Source organism: Parasteatoda tepidariorum, chromosome 3, assembly GCF_982258835.1.
Source record: "Parasteatoda tepidariorum strain Cologne lab strain chromosome 3, Ptep-v5.0, whole genome shotgun sequence".
Taxonomy (NCBI): Eukaryota; Metazoa; Arthropoda; class Arachnida; order Araneae; family Theridiidae; genus Parasteatoda; species Parasteatoda tepidariorum.
Window position 1 is genome coordinate 12,030,129 of NC_141757.1, and position 24,429 is coordinate 12,054,557.

The following is a 24,429-nucleotide window of genomic DNA, read 5'->3' on the forward strand; positions in this document are numbered from 1 at the left end:
TTTTTACTAACATGTGCATCTTCAGATTTCGTTTTGCTTGCATTTAAATTCTCACATTTTTATTTATGTTGTTTAATTAAGACAATTTTGGTTTTAGCTGATTTTTCAGTGCTTTTCCATTTTGACTTACTGTTTTTAAATTAAATTCTCTTCTTAATTCTTGTTTAATTCTATTTTCATATTTTGATTGGTGCATACACACACAGGAACTCTTTATTTTATTATACAGTTCCTGACTAAATTATTAGACGCACTATTAAATTCTATGTAAAATTTTAATAATCAGGTGATACCATACATCTTTATTGTTTCTACGATGCTGAAACCGGTTTGCTCTGGTTCACGTTCGTGTATCAATTCGTCAACATCGAATCTAATACGTTAAAAATAAATACATATAGGAAGTATATAAAAATATCCTGAATAAGAACCACTTACATGCATGTTTAAATATAAAAAAATTGCATATAAACTCGTGCAAAGCATATAATAATTAAAAAACTACAGCGTGTCTAATAATTTGGTCCAATTATTATAATATACTAATATAATACCTGATATAATAAATAATCTACTAGTGTGCTGCGTCCCGTGCTCGCTAACGCTCGCCAACCCCCGAAAATTGCTACGCAATCTTATATGGTTTGCTTCGCAAACCAAGCTCGCTTCGCTCGCTACTAACTTAGGTACATTGCAAATGAACAAAATTCTAAGAATTCAAAACAATCATTCAAATCCTCAAACAATTTTTTTTTTAAAAAAATTACATCTTTTTAGTAAATACTAAGTCATTAAAATAAATTTGAATTCAAATAAATGACATGTAATTCGTTAAACCTATTAGAAATGTGCTATAGTATAATTCGTGATATAAATCAAAAATCGTCAAATAAATTCGTAATATATAAATTCGTGAAAAAAAGCACTTTCAACAAAATACTAAAATAGAGATCTATCGACAAAGACTACTCACTTCTGCCTAGCTTAATAGTATGAGATTTCCGCAGCTGATGCTCTCTCTCTCTCTCTCTCTGGTTATTTTAGTTTAAATTTTTAAAAGCGCTATATGTTGAGCCACCTCAGCTAGATTTGGCATGTGACATTTTTAGCGGCAATCATTGGTAGATTTTCTAGCGTTGCCATTCGGGCAGTTGTAATGAGGCTTTTTTTTGTCGCCGTGTAAGAGAAATATATATATATAGATATTTATAAAATATATCGTCTAATTTATCCAATCATAGAATTTATATTATATATGAGAATTTATATAATAATTTAACCCATTGATACACGTACGTAAACAAGTGCAAACCGGTTTCAGTCGCGTAAAAACAATAAAGATTATTAATATCACCTGATAAATAAAATTATACATAGAATCTTATAGTGCGTCTAATATTTTAGCCGGGGACATATTTATTATATATTATACATATTTTATGCATTAAAGGTTTATTTGCAGAGTGTGATTAATATAATTCTCCAAAACAAAGCATTTGAACTTCAAAGTTTCTTTTTTTTTTAAAGGCATAGAAAATTTAAATTCTAGGTAGCATTAGTTACCATAAGTAATCAGTAGTAGAAAAAAAAAAGTAAATTTGTTTCGATTTAATTTGATTTATTTTTTTCCCGACCCACTAATGGTTTGAATTGAGTGATGTCAAGACTTTCTTTACAAAAGACGTGTAATTAATGTTACTTAAGAACAGCCTGAGTCAATTATGGGATCTTGTTTCGTAATAAAGAAAAGAAAAATCAATTCTAAAGGCAATTGATGTCTTTTGTGGGAATTTCCTTTTCCGCTTTTGTTCCGAATTGCTTTATTTTCCGAAAGATTTTTAAAAGTAAACACAATGTGTTTAAATTAATTTTCTTAAACCGAAATTTTATTTGCACGCTTAATCTAGAATTTTTATTAAATTAAAAATATTTTGCTCCGTATGCGTTGTTGAAAAATTGCTGCTTATTTTAAAAAAGTTCAATATGTTTTTTTTAAATATATTTAATCAAACTTTAGAATTGATTTTGTATTAAATTAGAGTTTATTGAATTATAGTAAGTTGATTTTGTATTGAATTAAAGTTACGTTTGTATCGATTTTGAGTTCAGACTTTTCAAAACTTACATACATGAGGAGTTTATCGATGTATTTTGAGGAGGCAATTTTTCACATATATTTCTTACAAGCAAATATTTAATTAAAAGGTAAATTTAAGTTATATAAGTGTTAAGGCGACAAAGGACTTACGAATGTTTTTTTTTTTGAAATTGTCAAGAGATATGCTTGAAATTTTTAGAATACATTTATATTGTTAAAAACAACTTTTATTCAAAATTTCAAAAAAATATTTCAAAATTTAAGAAATTAAAAAATTTAAATTTTTTATGTTTTTTTTTAATATTACTCCTCGCGTCTGAAATTTTGTCAAAATGACAAAATTCTTTTAAAATATTACATATTAGGTAATATTGAAAAAAATTGTTGAGTACTTTTTCTATTTTTTATTATAGAAACAAATAACATTAAAAAAACAGTAAAAAACCTACATTTTTAGAAAAAAATCATCATACCTCTATAAAACATGTATAAAAAAATTCTATTCACTTAATTCAAAACATTTCGAACAAAATGTTAATAATATTCATAAATATATAGCATTAAATTCTCTGGTCAATAGAATGAAAATTATTTACGGTGGAATTTGAAGTTTGTCAATTTGTCAAAAAAGACATTTTGAGAAAAATGACTTTTACTACTTTTTCATTGCAAATTTCACTTCTGAACAAATATTTCTTGTTTTTGATATAAATACCTATAAATATTGTCTAATGAACTAGTTTAATAATTATATACTTTAATTTTTTTTAAAGAAATTAACAAAATATTCAAAATATTTAAAACTAATTTTAAACGAAACTAATTTTAACTAATTTTAAGCAGGCAAAAAAAGGTAAACAAAGGGGTGTGGTCAAAACTGAAATGGCCATAACTTCATCAATTTTGCTCTTATTCCAGAATTTTTTTTTTTTTTAATGTTCAGTTAAATGTCTAGATTTCAAAAATATAAAATGTAAAATAGCGATTTTTTGACAAATTTTTGCTTCTTTGAAAGTCCCTTGTCAGTAGTAAAATATAAAACAAAAGTAAATATATACACAGTCGGACCTCTATTTAGCGAAGTCGCTAAATCCCGATAATAAGTTCGTTAAATGGAAAATTCGTTAAATCGAAAAACACCTTTTGAAATGCTTAAACAACACAAAACAGGTTTTAAATTCATAAGCACTAGGCATAATTAAATTATAAATTGATACACCTTTATCTTGTAAACTAGTATCTACTATTTATTATAAATCTCAACCATCAAAGAAATCTGCATGGAAGGCAAGAATAGAGCAAAACATTATCCAGTGTTACACAATCATGCTACATACATTTTCAATAAAAAAAAGCAAAATTTACGTTTAAAATTACAGCTGAATTTATTATAAAAGTAATTGTAAACATACATTAACCACATGTGTTCTTAAGTTAAATTGCTACTGGTAAAATCCGCTAACTGTGTCTGAGTTTTCCGTTTGAAATGCAAACAAGGAGGGGAAAGGGATTTTACTGCTTTCTCTAAAGGTTAAGTGACTTTGAAGATCAATTCAAGGTCATTTCCCCCTAAAATGCGTAAAAATAAAATGCATTCCCCCTAAAATGAGCAAACATTTTCATAAAATGCATAAACAAGTTTGAAAAATTCTGAAATACTTTGTCAAATAGGGAAAGTGGATCGTAAAGATAAGTTCGTTAAATAGAAAATTCACTTCGCTATTTGGAAGTTATTTTACGAAGAAATTTCCAAAATGTTCTTGGTTTGTCGAAAAAAAAAATCGCAAAATAGAGAAATTCGTGAAATGGAAGTTCGTTAAATAGAAGTCCGATTGTATTTTTTTCTCTTGCAAGAAGTGGAATTATTGAATATTAACAGAATTTTCCTAATTTTGGCAGATATTTATTAAATTTCAGTAAAACATTTTGATAAACATTAAATGTTTAGTATCCGTTGTACTCTAGTTGAATACTCTATATTTAGTACTGTAATTGAATACCCTATATTTAGTACTCTAGTTGAATAGCCTATATTTAGTACTCTAGTTGAATAGCCTATATTTAGTACTCTAGTTGAATAGCCTATATTTAGTACTCTAGTTAAATACCCGTTCCTCGCATGTGGTGAAATCATGTATTGAAGCGAAAGACATATACAGACACAATTGATAAAAATTGATAAAATTTAACTTATTCCAATTATTTATTTATTATTTGTTGCCTTTTTCAGTGTGGCTGTACATTATTGAATTAAGCAAAACAAGTATTTTTGTACTTCATCCCATTAGAATAGAGATTACCCGTAATCAGAATCACTTGGCATGATGCTACTGCTCGCGGTCAACTCATTAGAATCGAAATTTACCACTATCAAGCCATAAGACACCATATTGGTATTTAAAATATAGTATCGGTACATATTTTAATAGTGCAATAGTAGTAAAATTGCTAATAGTAGTGAAATATAGTAGTCAAATATAGTTTAATAGTAGTAAAATTGCCCAGTGTTGGTGTAGTTTTAATAACTAACAAGTATCTCAATAGAATACTTTTTACTTCATTAGTATATTTGGTACTTTTTGCATATGCCTTAATTATTTAAGTCTTTTACGAAATAATCAGTAGTAGTAAATTAAAGCTTAAATTTTAAAAACAAATAATATAATTACTATCAAACATTTCTAAGCACTTTATAACATGATAATTTTATTTATGTGACCTTTAATAAACTGTTTAAAGTATTTACAAGTAGTTATGGAAAATAGACACACACACACAGTTTCATTCATTTTATTACACAGATAGTGAAATACAATTTGATTGTTATAATTGTTTAAAAATATATTTAATCTTTACAATTTCGCTAAAAGAACAAGGTGCTGCACAGAACGAATTAAACAAATTTTAAAAAAAATTCCAGAGAAAACCATGTGACCAGGTAATTTAATACAGTATCAATTGGTTTCCTATTTAGTTATGTAGTAAGCTAGTGTTGCCAACAAGCAGTTGTGTTGCCAACAAAACGTTTAAAATCTTGTTTTTTAGAAAAAGAATCTATGAAATACTCTTTCATTGGTGTATGCTACTTCACTGGCTGGTTTACCCTACATACATGTTTTATGATTTACCCTATTATTGTTATCCTATTATTGTAATTTTTATGAGTTTACACTATACATATATTTTATTTGAATAAGGAATATAATTTGCTAATTACTTTTAACAAATGGCTAAAAAAATGTTGGTTTTTTTTAATTTCTTTTATTGAATAACGCAATTATCTTTACCTTATAAATAAATGTCACGCAATTAGATCATAATACTTACGTTAAAATATGGAATAATTTATTATCATCACTATATATTTTCAGATTACTAATTTACATAATTGCATACATATTCAATATTGCAATTATCTTTACAATACCATCCATTGTAATTTTCAAATAGAATATTGAATTCAAAATAATAAACCTTTATGTAATAAATACGTCTTTTTTAATAGAGTTAATGAGTTTAGAAATGACAAGGATAATTTAATATTGTTTACGAAAATACTTCGGCACTTTTCGAATTTGAATAAAAAACTAATTCTTTGTAATGCATAATTATTAAAGTCGATCTAATTACGGAAAACAATTGAAAGAATTTATTGCCATTTTCTTTCAAAAACTATTGTACTAAATGAGATTCATTGGTTTTTTCAACTTAAATTATTTTACCTTATCCTTTCAATTATTGAACACTGTGACTTTTACTGAGAAAAATAAATTAAATAAATATTAAACTTATATTTATAAGACGAATATTCGACGGAATTAGCGAGTTTTTAAGTATTGCGTTTTTAATATTTGAATAAGTAATTCATTTGTGTATATTTCTTTGTTTCTGATGCTTGATAATTATGCTACATCTTATATTAAAAAAGTAAATATTTATTATGCTCCATTTTGAAATAAAATAAGCTTTCTTGATCTATTCCATTTATCTTATTCATGTCTGATTGCCAGTAACTACATGCAAATATTGCCAGTACATGCAAATATTGCAGCATAAACTAGCATGACGTGCAGAATTCAAAACAACTTCGCAGTCTCATTTAAATATAGAAATGCATTAATCATAGCCAGTTCTCCTTTTACGTTACATTAACTAAAGATAAATAGATGCTTGGCTCTATAAATTGGAAAAAAAACTTATAAACTGAAGCATTTAAAATATATGTCTGTTCTACTTATTTGAAACTTTAAAATGGGGGGAAATATTTATTAGCTACATATATAAATTTGGAAATATAGAGTAAACGGAATTTAAATATTTTAATATTTCCTAACAATATATATCTTCATTGTTTTTTTTAATCAACATTGTTTGTAGGAGGTGTTGTCGCCACTTGATCCCGAATTAGAATTTTGTTTAAATTCTCCTAAATTCTGATACTTATTTCTTTTTGATATACAGGGTATTATGTAACTCCTACCCTTAATAAATATTATTAGAAACTTTGTCAAGAGTGAAGTAGGGCAATAAGCTTAGCAATAGGGGTTATAAATTAATATTTAAATAAAAAATAGCAAAAACGATATCAAAGTCGGTAGAATCCATATCGAGTATTTGAAAAGAATATTGGCAATCCCCTTTATTTTCATCGTAAAATCAGCACTAAAAATCAATTTGTTTACTGTTTTTTGTTATCTTTTAATTTACGCAGTTTTTTCAGATACGATCAGAATTACAGCGACAATTGATGCCATTTGCCTCCATTATGATGATATGATCTACTTGCATATGCAGTATTATCTATTGCAACTCAAGAAGAGTACGTGATTAAACCTAACCATCCTAATCAGATGGTTGTGTTTGGCGGGTTAACGTTAAAGTAATTAGGCTTGGTTCATTATAGCACTGAATCAATTTTCAGGCAAGATTTAATTAGATACCTGTAAGCGACGTCACACCCGTATGACGAACCTGATTGGCTTTAGAATCATGGAATGAGCGAATGCCACGATTTATTCAAGATGGCGTCTCTTGTAGATATCCGATCACATTTATATGCTGTTTTGTGCCGTGATGGCTCAAGGGATAGAGCGTTCGCCTTCCAATGAGGCCCAGTCGATACGAATTCCGCATCCGGCTTGCATCGCCCACATTGCTGACGTGAAATATCCTCAGTGGTGGACGAATCATGGGTAAGAGTCCCCTTGCCGTCAGACTAACCATGTTAGGTTTTCGTGCTTTTCCTCTCCATGCAACGCAAATACAGATTATTTTCATCAAAAAGTGCTCCGTGAAGGCAAATTTCTCTCAATACTTGGTCCAGGAGTTCCCTTGTCCTCTGGTGGGTTCAAAATGACAAGGCTACCAGATTGAAAATCAGCAGTCGTAAACCAAAATATTGAGTTCTCTGTTCCACAACTGTTATTAAAAAAAATATATGCTATTTTAATTGAGCTTTACAAGAGACCTTTAAATTAAAAACATGCGTTGTATGATTGCAATGAATTCATCATTTTATGTAAAATACGCGTCTTGTTAGTATGTGAAGCAGTTTGCATTGGTTGTTGACGATATTTGTGTGTTGTAGTTTCCACGGTTTCTCCCATCTTTTCATTACTATTCTACAGAAGTTCGGTTTGACTATCATGGCTTCCAAATTTTCTAATATTCCCTGATGAATTTCTTTTTATATTTTGTCCAAGAAAAATAAATATCGTAATGTGAATGGAATCGGGGGAAAAATCGTTTCAAAACTTGCAAAGGAATATAAATCAGTTACTTTAAACAAGTAATCTAACAAAAAAAATTCAAGTCGTCCTCTACTTAAGTCAATAAGGGAAATTTTTATTTTAGTTACTTTTTATCAAATAATTAAATTTTTTTCCACCATATAAAGCTAAAATTAATTAAATCAAGTCCTTCCTACCCTGTGAGCAACGTACGATATGGATGATTGCTTGTATCAAGACGACAACGCAAGATCCCATGTTGCAAGGAGGACTGTTGATTGGTATGCAAACAACAACGTTAAACGCATGGAGTGGCCGGCGCAGAGCCCTGATCTTAACCCAATTGAGCATTTCTGGGACGAATTGGACCGTCGGTTGAGGGCCTGCAACCCACTCCCCAAAAGCAAGCATGAACTATGGAACTTCCTGTTAAACATTTGGAAGGAAATTCCTAGTTGCCACTATGGCTAGTTTAGTGGAAAGCATGCCCAGAAGGGTTGCAGCTGTGATCGCAGCCAAAGGAGGCCCTACCTCCTATTAATTTTAATAAATATGGGTTTATGTCGTTATAGTGTCGTGTCCCGTCATTTTCTTTCAAATAGTGTATTAACGATTAAAAACTTGAACAAGATATATAAATATAGATAGAAAGAGTGTGAACCAATGGTAAGAATTGAAAAAACAAAAGGCGCGGGGTATCAGACAACTATAAAAGTATAAATTCTGTGACGTGGACCACGCGTGCTACCACGTCATGTTCTTTATTGAATTTATCTGACACAGCGAATACAAAATAATGATATTTTCAAATGTGCGCAATGAGCTATCCTTTTTGTTCAAATAGAGCTATAAGTTAGAAATTACCATTGATGTTATTTTCAAACTGAATTGCTTATAGCAAAACTTAAAACAATGACCAACGCTTAACACATCATAAAATTAAATTTCGGTTTTCGCTCATCCCTATTTAATGAATGAATTAATATAAGAAAAAACTGTATTAACATCAAGTGTCATTCACGACAATTTTCATAAAATGTATTTGAAAGTGAGTGAATGAATAAAGAATATTTTATTAAGGATTGCAAATTTGAACAAGATATAGAAAGAGTGTGAACTAATAGTAGGAGTTGAAATAAATAATCGTGATAAATAATAATTGAAGTCACTTAAAGAAAACCTAATTAATTTAGATAAGAATTCAGAAGTGGATGATTTTAATAAAAAAAAAATAGGCAAACGAGATTTTTTAAATTAAAAGCGTTACACCTGTTTTTGAAAAAAAAGACATCAATTAAGTAATTATATTGAATTTAAATACCATATAACATAATTTAAGATAACTTATTGATACTAAATGTTAATTTATATTCAGAATATTTCGATTATCCAAAATAGGTCAGCTCCGTCGGATAGTCAGGATCATGAAATTGGAAAAAGAATTCACCATGAAATTGTTAAAAGTTTTTTTCCTATTCTATAGGGATTTCATAGAAAGAAAAAAAACTAATTCATTTCCTGACCACGAGATGTTTTTTTTCTACTTAAATATTTAAAAAATCTATAACAGAAGTTCTTAGATTAGTTTTTGACTTTCAGTATTTTCGAATTGAAAGGGTTTTCTTTTCGGTATTTTTAAAAGGGGAGAAAAATATAAATATTTTATATTGTTAAATGAATTTTTGGGTGTGGTCTCGTGTTTTTATTGTTATATTTTTTTGTAGGTTCTAAAAGAAAATTATATATTTAGTTTTATGTTTGTTTTCATGTCTGATTACAGATGCGTCTGATATCAAAACAAAGTCAACTAGTTCTGCAGATGATATTCCTGGTAAGTGAATTTTTTTTCTTCTCAGTAACTCGAAAAATATTTAAAGTCATAAATAATGAATACTGTTTCATAATTATCTAAGGATATTTGCTTATATTATTATTTTTGTTTAATTGTTTCCGATAATACTTACTTTTGTGCATAAAAATGACGGTCTTTTAAATATCTTCTATGTGCAAGTGAGAAAAAAATAAGTACTTCAAAAATAAGAACTAAAAAAGAAAACTAGACATTGAAAGAAAAAAAAAATCAAATAAGTTCTACTTTTAGCAATCACAGTCTGTTTTTATACATAATGCGTGACTTTCGAAAAAATATCATTCACAAACCTGGCATTGTACATTGCCGTTTCTGAATAAATAAAAAAGTAAATTTAAACAAAAGCGATAAAATTTTTAAAAATTAGGCAAAGTTTTTAGAATTGTAATTCACCATGAAATGTCTTATGGATAAGATATTTTCGTCTGGTGATTGAATATTTTTACACTGATTGATGGTATATGTATAAAACAATTTATATTTGTTGTTTTTGAAAACGACAATTTATTTTGCTTCATTCATGTTTTATTAACTCAATCAAAATGGCGCAAATATGAACGATATTTTTTATCCTAATTTCCAATGTATTAAAAATATATATTTTTAGAATTATAAATCCATAAGATATTCTCGTCTGGTGATCGAAGATTTTTGTTATCATTGATAAAATAATTGATTTGTATAGAATTGATTTTGTATAAAATAATTTATATTTGTTTTCGAAAACTACAATTTATTTTGCTGCATTTTTGCATTATTAATTCAATCATAATGCGTAAATATGAAAGATATCTTTTTCATAATTCTCAATGTATTAAAAATATTCCATAAGACATCGTCTGGTGATCGAATATTTTTACAATGATTGATGGTATTTGTATAAAACAATTTATATTTGTTTTCGAAAACGACAATTTATTTTGTTGCATTCATGTTTTATTATTTCAATCAAAATGTGCAAACGATATTTTTTTTCATAATTCTCAATGTATTACAAATATATATTTGATTTTTTTTGAAATGGAACATATAGTATTAATCATTTACCATCAAGAAGTATTCTTTTGTGTTTCGATTCTGTAGTTTAAAATGAATAGCAAGAAACTACGAATTGTTTCAACACAAATATTTCGAAAAATGAGCGAAATAAATCTTCTAGGAGTAATTTATCAAATGGTTTTCCACTACGTTGAAAATGCCATTTCCATATGGATCGAAAACTACCATTTGGATAAGATACTTCAGAAAATATGTTTTAAAAAGTAATATTCAACAAGAAACATCGAAATATTCTAGATGTTCAATAAAAAATAAACTGTTGATATCAAGTTTTTTTTTCTCCCATCTTTCTTAAGACTAAAACAAATAATTAATTACCAACTAGAATTAATTGATCGGATATTTTAGAGCTAAGCCTAATTGTAAAATCAATAGAGGAAGCTGGATTTGTAAGATATTTTTAATTTAAAAGTAATTTAGTTCAAGCGTTAAACAGACTTTGAAAAGTTGAAGATTTGGGTATTTTGTTGTATGAGAAAGAAAAAACTTGTTAAGCTGTGCAATTAAGAGAGGAATAAAAAAAAGTTATTATATATTTTGCTTTGCTTGAATATAACTGATAGGTAAAAATGTATGAAGGGATTAAAATAATATATGCTCTGAGTGCACAATACTTCCTATTTTTACTGCAGCTCTGAAAAATTTCACGCTTAAAAAATTGAACATTTGAAATACTGTGTTCAGTTTAACATAGTAGTAGTATTTTTTCTTGGTCAACATTAAAAATTAAAACCTTATAGTAATTATTCAAACTATAAATAAAATTTTAATTGATATTTTTAAATACGCTTGAGGTTACGATAGACTAATAGAGCTTCGTTTTGTTGGCGTAGTTTCGCAAATACTTCTCACAAAGCAGAAACGTCAATGATAAAGATGGGGAGCCATGATGATTCAGGGGATAGAACTTTCGCCTTCCAATGAGGTGAACATGATTTGAATTTCAGCTATGGCTGTTCGCTATGAATTCGGCATCCGGCTTGCACCGACCACAGTGTTGATGTAAAACATCCTCAGCGGTTGACGGATCATGGGTTAGTCTCCTCGCCGTCAGGCTAACCGTGGGAGGTATTCTAAGTTTTCTTCACAATGTAACTTCAAATGTGGGTTAGCTCTATCAAAAAGTCCAGCACGAAGGCAAATTTCTAACTATACTTGATCCAGGGGCTCCCTTGTCTTCTGGATTGGGTTCACAATTAGGCAAGGAGGTGAACATTGGTAGTCGTAAACCCAAAAAATTAGGTCGGCTGTTCAACGACGGTTATAAAATAAAACGATAAAGCTGGTCGTAGATTTCCTAAAACAAACATTCAAGCATTTAACTATGAAAAAGAAATAAATAAGAAATATAAAAATAATAAAATATAAAACAATTTTGTTAAAATAAAAAAAAAACTAGGAGAAATAAAATTTACAATAAATAAACTTTCAAATAATTTTCAAATAGTAAAAGTCAAAAAAGGAATCTCCTAAGCTAATCATATTGATTTAATTGCACTAAACTAAAAAAAGTTCGTTATTTCCAATGAGCTGCACAATCGGTCTTGCCGATGAGCAGACCTAGTGCGTTCTCTGGAGGTGGTATCTACTCTTAAAAACTATAGATAGATAATTATTAAAAATGTGCTACAAACTTTCTGTGAAATTAAGTTTTTCTTTTAAATGGAGCTGTAAACTAAAATAGGAATCGTCTGCAATATAAATTGTAACAATGTGCTATGAGATAGTTTTCAGGACACGAATTCGGTGACACCACTATTAACCACGAAAATTATTCGCGCTTATTTTTTAAGTACTAACCTGACATAAGGAGATAAATTAAATAATTATTAACAGCATGCTATAAATTCCCCTGCGAAACTAAGTTTATATTAAACGGAGCTGTAAACTAAAATAAAAACAACCTGAAATTTAATTGTATTAACGCGCTATGTTTTCCCTATAAGAAAATTCGTTCTAATGTTCTAATGCCAACAATGAATTACCCCATGCTTCGATTTTTCACTAATCTAAGCTAAATTCCATCGCTCTAAGTTGGATGATTTAGGAGTCTATAAAAGGCAGACATTTATTTTTATATGTATAGATCTAGATTTATTGATTTTACAATTTTTTTTTCCTTTAATCCAATATTGGAAACCCAATATTTTTAATTGCAATGGGAGTTTAAACTCACCAAAGATAAATGATGTACTTACTAGCAAGTTTTTTCTTCTTTGTTTTATGTTTAACATAAAAATTAATATATCTCAACCAATGTGCAGATTTAACGAGCAAAAGCAAAGATTCTATGCAAAATTAAGTATATGAAAAATAACTTGCTAGAGCTGTTTTATATTCTACAAAAATGTAACAATTCAAAAGTTGCGGAAATAATTTACGAGAGCACTTAGAATTTATGTGAAATTTTGTTAGAATTTATTGTAAATATATAGTATAGCTATAGTTTTAAGTTAATCGATAGTTATTTAATCTTATCACAAAGCGTATTTTCTATTATCTAACTCCGGAAAGTCAAAAATTCTCATTTAAATAAGAATTTTAGATAAATAGATATGCAAAAAGGACATTTAAATTGCCATGTCTTTTAATAGATTAACTGCAATCTTATCAAAAAATTTTGCGCATTTTTTATTTACATGGAATTGAATGGTGATTTTGATTAATAGACAGAAAATTTTTACTTGCTACATTTCAGTTAAGAGTTTTTTCATTACTTTCAAAATTATTTTATTTTGGTAGAAAATCCTTATTTACTTATTTTTTTTATCTATGTAACAGTTCTGATAAGAATAAATATGTATCCTATACATAGAACTGTAGTGTATCTACCACTACAAAAGTACAACTCAAATTCACTAGTATATAAGACATGTTAACTCGGTTCTATGTTGGGGTACCTTTTCATAGATGACGGTTGACATTGTCGATAACTACTAGCCCCGCATTGGTGACCCGGACGTGATATGAACACGCCTACCTGGACAGAAACACCCCCTTCGATTTGAGCACTCCTACTTCGATGGATGACCCACGTTGAACAGTTGACTTACTACTTGTAACTGCGACATTATCCACCTCCTAGCACTGTTGCTACTCAGTCTCGATCACACACAACTTCGAGCTGTATATAATCGATTGCTAATGGCAACATAGAAGCGACAACGATCAGCACTCAAAAGTATGGTAAATCTAAATACAGCTCTCCCTCCCGACTTCTTACAAAATCTCACAAATGAATCAGTAAATGGTATCCCGTTCATCGAATTCTATCACAGCTATAATTCTGGTGGGGGAGTACAGTAGTGTATCTACCGTTACAAAAATACAATTTCAATTCACTAGTATATGAAACATGTTAACTCGACTCTATGATGGGATACCTTTTCATTGATGTAGGTTGACATGATCGAAAACTACTATCCTTACTAAACTATTATTAAAAAGCTTAGATTGGTGTAAACAAACTTTAATTTTTATTTTCTACTTCTAATGCTTACGAACTGTTACGAAAGAAAAATATGTTAAATTACAGTGTCTATTTTAAAATGAAATGAATTCGTTGTTGTCAAACTAAGATTTAAATAAAATTGTGTTGACTTGCTTTTATAACAAATTTAATTAGAATGAAATATTGTGTTAAATTTCTTGTCGATAAATATAAGTTCTGCTTCGGTTACTGCGTTACAAAATTGCACTATCATTGATAAATATAAGTCCTGCTTCCTTTAGTGCATTACAAAATGTCACTATCATTGATAAACATAAGTTTTACTTCCGTTAGTGCATTACAAAACTGCACTATCATTGAACTTAAAATTTGAAGCATAAGAAGGAGCTATACATCACATAGGTTGCCACTGTTGTGATTGCAGGGAGAATTAGGTACCAGCAAGCAACGCCACGCGTGAGTATCGAACCTGGTTGGCTGCTGAATCCTGGCATTCGTTTATATCAGGATTCAGCAACCAATGAGGTTCGACACCCTTGCGTGAAGTCGCTTGTTGGTACCCAATTAAATAATATCCGAAAATTGATTTAGCGTGATAAGAACTAACCCTATCAACTGTAATGTTAATTAGCTTGTCACCACGTGTATTCGTTTACATCTGATTTCAGCACTTTTCGGTACTTTTTTTATTAGATATTACAAAGAATTTGTGATAATAGGGCTGTAATTTTGCAATTTTGTAGAAAAAAAAGTAATTACAAAAGCAAATGCTTTACCCAGATGGTTTGTAAATAGATAAGCATGACATTCAAAATCTAAAATTAACAGGATTCTTTCTGCCAGAGGCCCTGGTATTCAATACATGAAAATAAAGTCTTGCTTTTGTGTGCGAGAGAAGAAAACTTGTTTTTCAATTGATATACAGACCTTGGCCAAATTATTAGTCGCACTGTAAGATTCTATGTGAAATCTTAATGATCGGATGATACTATACAGTTTTATTATTATTATTTTTTTTAAATAACGTCAGGCACTAAACTTTTCGTTCTTCGCCATAGAAGATGCCGGAATTGTTACTCATTTAGCGTTACCCAGTGGGCACCTGTGAACCAAAGTCACGGAGGCGAGCAACGTTACCCACGCCATACTGCCACAACCCCGTTCATAGGGTGGGCCACATTCACACAACAGAAGACAACACAGAGAGAGAAACATCCATGCCCAGAGCGGGATTCGAACCCGCGACCATTGGCTCCGCAGTCAGACATGCTAACCACTTGGCCACCAGGCCAGCCTATACAGTTTTATTGTTTTTACGAGACTGAAACCGGTTTGCACTTGTTCACGTTCGTGTATCAATCGGTTAAATTAGACGATATATAATATAATTTTGATGATTGGATAAATTGGACGATATATTATATAAATGTAGAATATTTATTATATCAGGTATATTATTAGTGTATTATAATAATTAGACCAAATTATTAGACTCACTGAAGTTTTTAAATAATTACATGTTTTGCACGAGTTCATATACAATACTTTTACATTTAAACATACATGTAATGGGTTTTTATTCTGGAGATTTTTCATATTCTTCCTATTCGTATTTATTTTTAACGTATTACATTGCAATGTTAACCAATTCATGCACGAATGTAAACAAATGCAAACCGGTTTCAGCAGCGGATAGTTAAGATTTTACATAGAATCTTACAGTGTGTGTAATAATTCTTCCAGGGACTGTAAAATAGTATTTAAAGTAACATATTATACTACCAAAAGTACAGTATTAAACTATCTAAAGCAAAGTATTTGAGCATCTAAAGTAAAATATCAAATTAACCAAATTTTACTGAATTTTTATTTCTGAATTAGAATATCCAGAGCTTCAAGCAATTATTGGATCCACGGTGTATTTGCCATGTAATCTCAGCACCCCATCCCACGACGATTCCATTTCTTTGGTTCTGTGGTATAAACGCGAAAATCCAAATCCAATTTACACCCTGGATGCTCGCAGTTCCTTCACAGCTGATTCAGCCAAACACTTCTCGAGCAAGTACTTGGGATCAAGAGCTTACTTTAATGTCACAATTAGAAATCTGGGTCACTTGAGACTGAATCCGGTGACGGAAGAGGATGCGGGAGAATACAGATGTAGAGTGGATTTTAAAAGAGGTCGCACTATGAGTAGATGGATTACGTTAACTATCGTTGGTGAGTAGTCGATAAGCTTATTTTTTTGCAGTTAACTAGAAATAAGGGTTAATGTACTCATGGAGAGATTATCCGAAATGATTTTCCTGATTTATGCCTATTAAAAATTTTTTAAGACATAAATTCAAATCGTTTTAGCTTAAAGCATGAGGAAAGTTATATTCAAGTGATTAAGAGCCAGTGGTGTCTTGTAAAAATCGGCCAAAACAAGTAGGGTTGGACATTTTGGAATTTTTATTTTCGAACTTTCAAGATATGTCCTTTATGTGAAACTAAAAAAGAAGTGTTTTTTATTTTTGCACAAATAAATAAATGAAATAAAAAAATAAAAAATTGTGATCAGGCAATCACAGGTTACCCATTGTCAACATGGTTGTTGTCTAATTTTGAACGTTTATGAACAGAATCCTTTCGTTTTTCCGTTTGTATGTAACGCTTTAGGTATTCTCGTCTACGTTCTTTGGCTTTAGGTTTTTCAGCGTCCGTAAGTTTAGGCCTTGGTATCGTTTTTTTTCTTGCTTCAACTCCATCGTTTGGGACCGTGTCAATCAGTTTGTGACCCTCTTTATTTTTGAGATATTCACCAGAATTAGCATTGAAAACGATCCAGTTTGAAGTGTAGGTTAGAATTTTTGATTCCTAATTAAAACAACAGGAACAAAAAATATCGTTCAAGTAATGAAATTCTCTTTTATTCACAACTCAAGAAGTATTTATGGGATCCCTCTGGTCCCATATCTCAAGAGTAAACTCATTAACTTGATGAATAACAAAATTAAAAGTGAAAAAAAAGAATTCTAAAAAAAATTATCAAACAGCAGCGGTCACCATAGCAACGCATGCAATGACGACGCATGCGCACTGTTGACTATTACTCTTGAACACAGTTGAAAAGTGTGATGCTAACTATTAACACTGAAATACTTAGAGTGGATCTTTGCATCAAAGTACAAAGTTCATTAAAAAAATCTCAAATAAAGCAGTTTTCTTAAACTTTGACTGCCAAAATGTATTTGTATCAACAGTGACTTACAAAGGCATATATATCTGTGGCTGCATACCAGCGAGTAGTACCTAAAATTAAACTTATTAATCATGATCAGATGTTATTTTCTTCATTTTTAAACTCACATGGCCTCTAAGTCAAATCCAGAATTAATTTGGAAACATTCTTTAATTCTAAAAACTCCTTAGTTTCTTTAAAAGCTGGACTGTTAAGGATTATAATTTCATGAAAGAAACAGTGTTAAATACAGACTCTGAACTAAAACATTTCCACCAAAAAATATATATTAGATACTTACATCTTCAATTCTCAATTCACTACTTTATTTTTACTACTTTCTTTCACAAATTAAATTAAAAAAATTTCTTTCAGTTCCTGTAAAGAAAGTTGTGATAAAAGGAAAAGATAATTTCAGTTATTCTGGAATAATTGGTCCGTTTAGAGAAGGAGAAGGTGTAACATTGGTCTGTTTGGCCGTAGGGGGTAAGTAACATTTTCGAACATTAAATGTAGCCTATTCTGTTATTTACTGTTTTTAAATTTTGAAAGTTTCTTTTAAAATTTTTAATTCTCTGTGCTTTGGTTTATTTGGTATTAAATTATGTAAGTGATTTCATTAAATAACTTCATTTATTATTTAAAAAAAAGTGTTTTAATTATCTACGCTTCCACAAATTATTCAAAAGTTTAAATTTTAATTACAGTTCAATTATTTTTCTTTTTGTTAAGATTTATTGAACCAAAATGCATTTTAATCAAGCATATTGGTTAAAAAAAAGATTTACTTGCTTCATGTAATTATAATTAAGTAATTTTTGACGTTTCAATTGATTACAAATTCAAAGGTACTTTAATTGCTAAACTATTTTTTTTTATCATAATTTATCATTTTTTCAAGATTGCTTTTTTGCTGTAATCAAAAATAAAAATTTTTATAAAATAAAAATTATTTGTAATAAAATTTAATTTCAATACTATAAAATTTTATTTTGTGACCATCAGTGTTAGGATTCACATTGTGTTATTCACATTGTTAGGAGTTTTAGAACGTATTCATTCATAATATCGTTCCAATTCACTGCAACATTTATTATGATACTAAAATGAACTATGCTGTTCTACTTCTTTAACTTCCCGAGCAGTAAAATAACTTGGGTCTTCATTAGACCAATATTCACGACTCTTGGCTCAGTGAGGGTTTAAAGGGCTGATATTTTACCGATATGGGCCCTATATAGACTCGTCCTATTCACCCGATAATTTACTGCCACTTTAAAATCAATATCAGTCCTATTTGGAATTGTCTGATTCTCCCGATATTTTACTGTCACTTTAAAACCAATATCAGTCCTATATGGAATTGTCAGATTCACCCGATATTTTACTGTCACTTTAAAATCAATATCAGTCCTATATGGAATTGTCCGATTCACCCGATATTTTACTGTCACTTTAAAACCAATATCAGCCCTATATGGAATTGTCAGATTCACCCGATATTTTACTGTCACTTTAAAATCAATATCAGTCCTATATGGAATTGTCCGATTCACCCGATATTTTACTGTCACTTTAAAACCAATATCAGCCCTATATGGAATTGTCAGATTCACCCGATATTTTACTGTCACTTTAAAACCAATATCAGCCCTATATGGAATTGTCAGATTCACCCGATATTTTACTGTCACTTTAAAATCAATATCAGTCCTATATGGAATTGTCCGATTCACCCGATATTTTACTGTCACTTTAAAACCAATATCAGCTCTAAATAGAATTGCCAGATTCACCTGATATTTTACTGCCACTTTAAAGCCAATATCAGCTCTATATAGAATGATACACCTGATATTTTTTAATCATTATTTAGTCAATATAGGCCCCATATTGGCCCTATATAGGCCGTTAATAGCACTGCATAGGACCAATATTAAGAAATCTGGACTTCTCAATATTGGTTACTCGGAGCATGTTCTTATAGGACCAATTGAGTAAATTTTGAGCCCAACTGGGCCAATGTATAAATGTGACTAGGGTCGTTACACGATGCTATATACATCGTTACACGATGTTCTAGTTCGTTACACGGAACTAGAACAAACATCCCCAATCATCATGGTATATACGTTACGGGGTGGTAGAAGACAACTAGGCAATCACAAATCACCATACAATCCAGAGTTCAAACGCAAGTCATAACGAGCTAAAGGGCAAGGACTTTCCTTCTGAGTCTGGACTTTTAATTTTAAGTCTGGACTTTTTCTTCTGGGGTAGTATGACCCCAGAGCCTCATCTATGACGATGGTCCTATAGATTCTGCTGAACATGTTATTGTCCGAATATTCATAGCTGCTGACACCTTAGGAGGGAGTCTTGGTGTTTTCGTCAATGTAAGGCGATCACTTATTCAATTGTGTGAAACCTGCATTATTGTTGATGGTCGCAATTTTGAGCAGTTCCTGAGATAGGGGACATAGTGTCAATTAATTTCCTTTAGGCCGGGATAGCCTGGTTGGTGGGGCACTGCGCCCATGTCCAAGAGGTCATGGGTTCAATACCCACTGATTAAAGACTCCCCATGTAGTAAATGGTGACTGATGCACGTTAAATCTGTCGAGTCGCAAAGTCTTCCATGTTCCCATAGCTAATAATACCTCTGGGAGTAATGATTTAGAAGTTTTCTTGTCTTCTGGAATGGTTCAAAATTACAAGGTCACGGAGTTGAATATTAATAATCGTAAACCCAAAAATTGGGTTGGGTGTTCAACGACGGTTATTAAAGAAAATTTCGTGACTCAGCATGTTTCGTGCTCTTGCGTTCCAACCTTGGATTGTTTTGTGCTTGTCTAGTTGTTTTCTATCAGTTCCAACCATATATGGCAGTACTTTTACTTTCGTTACTTGTACCGCCGGTACAAGTAAAAAGTACGTACTTTTACTTGTACTTCGTTACTTTTTAAATTTAGTACTTTTACTTGTACTTTCGTTACTTTTTTAGGGAAAAAGTACAAGTATTTGTAACGGAAATATCGAATGAAATCGTTACTTTTTTCTAAAACTCGGTAAGCTTTCTAAAAAAACAAAAAATTAAAATTAAAAAAAAATGCTTATGTCTTTTTGATTTATAAAATTAATGTCCAATATATATGCATTCACAGCTAACTTCGTGTTTAAATACCTTCTGTTTCAACTTATACTGCACATTCAATTATTTTTTACTAACTCAAAGATCACAAAGCTATCTGAAACCCCGTGTTTGCTTTGTTTATGTTTGTGCTTTTAAAACGCGTTTCTAAAGAGTAAAACAATTTTAAATCAACGGTAATTTGAATAAATAAAAATAATAAATTAAAAATTAAAATTAATTGATAAAATTTCTTTTTCGTGCAAATTCATGAAAAGTTTGATATTAAAATTATGTTTGATTTTAAAATTATATTATACGATTATATTATAAAATTATATTATAATATTCTTCCGAATTTAAAAATAAACTAATATCCATAACTTTCAAAATTAAAAATAATTAAATAAATAACAACAATTTTGCAAAAACATTAAAGAACTTAAGAATATTATTCAATAAAATTTTAGGTTACTTTGAATCGATTACCTAGAAATGTACTTTTAAATCGTTACTTTTTTTTGTTTAGTACTTGTACTTTTACTTGTACTTTTTACTCGTTACTTTTTAAAATAAGAACTTTTTACTTTTTACTCGTTACTTTTTTTAAAAATACTTGTACTTTTACTCGTTACTTTTCAAAAGTAACGTTGCCATATATGGTTCCAACCAATGTACCATGAGTTTTGGGACACCCTGTATTTTTAAAAAAATTGCTCTAAATTAAATTTAACACTCAAGGTTATCCTACTCCTACACTAACATGGCTTAAAGACTCCAGGACACTCAGAAGCACTCCAGCGTTTGAAGATCAGCGGTCTGTCAAGAGTGAATTAGTTTTACATTCTCTCAGAAGAGAAGACTTATTGACTGTATTGACTTGTCAAGCGTCCAATAGTAACATCACTGAAGCAATAGAGACATCTGTAACTATTGATATGATCTGTAAGTATAAAAGTTATTTTTAGGTTGCTTATTTTTGTTTAAAAGACTGGTTATTATAGAAAGTAAATGCAGGATGCGCTTCGTTTAAGTGCTTATAGGTGCATATTTTGTATTTACGTTTTTTAAAATCTCGTAAAATTGCTTTTTTTTCGTGATTGGTAAAAAATGAAATCTTTTTAAAAATATTTTTTTTCTTTGCCATGTCGATTGTAGTAATAAATTAACAAACTGTGATTACTTGAATCGCAATTACTTGTAATCATGATTACCAATTTTGATTACAACTGTAATCTTAATAACAACACTAAATTACAGTAATCAATTACTTGTAATCATGATTACAAACATTTATAATTTTTATTACAACTGTAATCGTGATTACATAACAAATTACTGTAATCAATTGCTTGTAATTACAAACAATCGAATTTGTTGTGATTACTTGTAATCGCAATTATTGGGAATCATAGTTGCAGTTGTAAGTCCCGCAGTGGACAGATCGTTAAGACACGGTTCCCAGCAGATCACCGAAGTCAAGCATTACTGGTTGCGGTCAGTGTGCGGGTGGCTGGCCACTTGGATTAGTCTGCGTAGGGACCGAGGGTGTGCGGTATTGGTCCTCGTTAAACTGTGCTACCGTAAAGTGCTCGACTTCGCACGCAGGTCGTCGGGCTACCGAAGCGGGGGTGCCACCCCTTCCGCAGAGGATCAAAATTGTGATGGCATGTCTTCGGATCATCCTCCGGGATGTTTCCCAGACCGTCGCCAATAGCCCATTGTGCAGCTCTAGTGCGACGTAAATTAACAACAACAACAACGATTACAGTTGTAATCAAAATTTTGGAGAATTGTAATCACGATTACAAGTAATTGATTACTGTAATCGACTATTGCAATCACAATTACGAGCAATTGATTACTGTAACCAACTATTGTAATGGCGATTATAGCTGTAATCAAAATAGTAATCACAATTACAAGTAATAGATTGCAGCTGCAATCGTGATTGCAATTAACAATTACAGTGATCAAAATTATGTTATCTTGTAATCATGATTACGAGTAATGGATTACTGTAATCGATTACATTTTTGCCCAACTCTGGTACGAACCTATTTTACTAAAAATATTTTCTATTGCAAATATGTGTTGATGCTGCTTCTTATTCAACCAACTTTCAACTCTCTTTTTTCTTTCTTTTATTCCTCAACGAGTGAAACCCTTAAATGTACAGATCTCCACCATCTTCGGTTCTCTAAAAGTTGGATCAAAAATTGAGATCAACTGTCAAAGTGAAGGATCGAGACCACCAGCTGGGATATCTTGGAGAAAAGGTTTAGAAAACATCGATCACTTAGCTGTGCAAAACATCTATGGAAGCATAACTTTCAGCACTCTTACTTTTGTTCCTAAAATTGAAGATCACAACAAAACGTTGACGTGTGAAGCTTTAAACCCAAAGCTTCCAAGAAGTTCCTTACACGACAGCTGGACTCTAAACATTTTGTGTGAGTATTATTCTGTTTATGTGTTTTGTTGTCCTTTCCAGGAAAGCATTGCCATGAAGTTTGTTTCTGTTTTATACCGCCAGATGGCATTATTTTTAAATTTAAAAAAAGTTTTAAAAAAATTTAAAAGACAAAACTGGAATAGTCTGGTTGGTAGGGCACTAGGCCCACGTCAAAGAGTTTGCGGGTTCGAACCCCGATGTCCGAAGACTCCCCATGTAGTCAATGATGACTGATGCAAGTTAAATCTGTCGAGTCACATAATAAATCCAATAATAAATCCATGTTCCAATAATAAATCCCTCCATGTTCCAATAATAAATCATACATCTGGGGGGAGAGGGTACTGATCCAGGAGTTTCCTTGTCTTCTGGATTGGTAAAAAATTACAAGGCTACTGAGTTGAACATTAGTAGTTGTAAATTCGAAGCAAGGGTTGGCTGTTCAATGACGGATAAAAATATAAAAAAATATATTGTTATTTGTATTAAAAAGTAAAATCCTTCTCGCAGGGGGAGATTGTTGTCATTCCCACGGAAGTATTGCTTTTCTTTTTAATACCGCTAGATGGCGTTCTTTTTAAGCTTGTATGTTTTTTTCTGTTTAATGGAAATAAACTTTTACTTTCCGTCTGAATCTCGATCTCCACTGACTACATGCTTAAATAAAAAAGATGTATTTTACTCTAGAACTTAAACGTTAACCGATACACTTTTCGAAATTCAACTTTACTTTATTCTCTGAATTTCATTGCTAGGTAAAAGAGCGGAAAAACCCTGAAAATCGTTCGATTTAATGATCGAATTTTCACGTATCAGACTCATTCTAAATGGTTCGAAAAGATGACCTGAAATATGCTAATTCATAAGTACATAATAAGTACAAACTATGATTAAAGTTACGAAATGAGACACAAAAGCTTACCTCCTCTGAATAAACGTATGTTATTTTCTACGGATTCGAATTCCTGTTCTCCGAACTATAAAGGGTAGCATACCCAACAGTTCGGTCAGGAGAGCGATCCAGTGTTTGAAACCCTTAATGTTGTTTTTACTTTTCGAGAATTTCTATGTACCTCGAGAAATTTTTAAACCCATAAAAAAAATTTCTTTCACTCAATTATTAAATTCAATTATCCAAAGCAAAAAAAATTTTTGGTTATATAATTTATATCTTATTATTTTGTTTAAAAATTGATTAAACATTTTTACTAAGCTATACACAATTTTTCATACTAATATGAAATCCGTTTATTGAAAGATAATTTAATGCAAAAAAATAATTTTTAATAATTTTTATTTTTTATATTTTATTAAATGATAGTAAAAAAATGCATAAATTGTAAGGTATTTTAAAGAATGTAATTTTACATGGCAAAAATATAAGCCTGAACATTACAAGCATGAACATACG

At 30.3% G+C, this 24,429-nt stretch overlaps 1 protein-coding gene across 3 annotated transcripts in view; it reads left to right on the forward strand.

The window, feature by feature from the left end:
- The window catches only part of LOC122268427 (adhesion molecule nephrin), a 161,471-nt gene that overhangs the window by 104,961 nt on the left and 32,081 nt on the right, over positions 1 to 24,429 (forward strand). For all 3 annotated transcript variants that reach the window (XM_087158811.1, XM_087158809.1, XM_087158810.1), the window contains exons 2-6: positions 9,608 to 9,658; positions 16,089 to 16,430; positions 17,809 to 17,919; positions 21,305 to 21,508; positions 22,723 to 23,016. In XM_087158811.1, coding sequence (XP_087014937.1) covers positions 16,400 to 16,430; positions 17,809 to 17,919; positions 21,305 to 21,508; positions 22,723 to 23,016 — 640 coding nt within the window. In that variant the 5' untranslated portion in view covers positions 9,608 to 9,658; positions 16,089 to 16,399. The remainder of the gene's footprint in view (positions 1 to 9,607; positions 9,659 to 16,088; positions 16,431 to 17,808; positions 17,920 to 21,304; positions 21,509 to 22,722; positions 23,017 to 24,429) is intronic.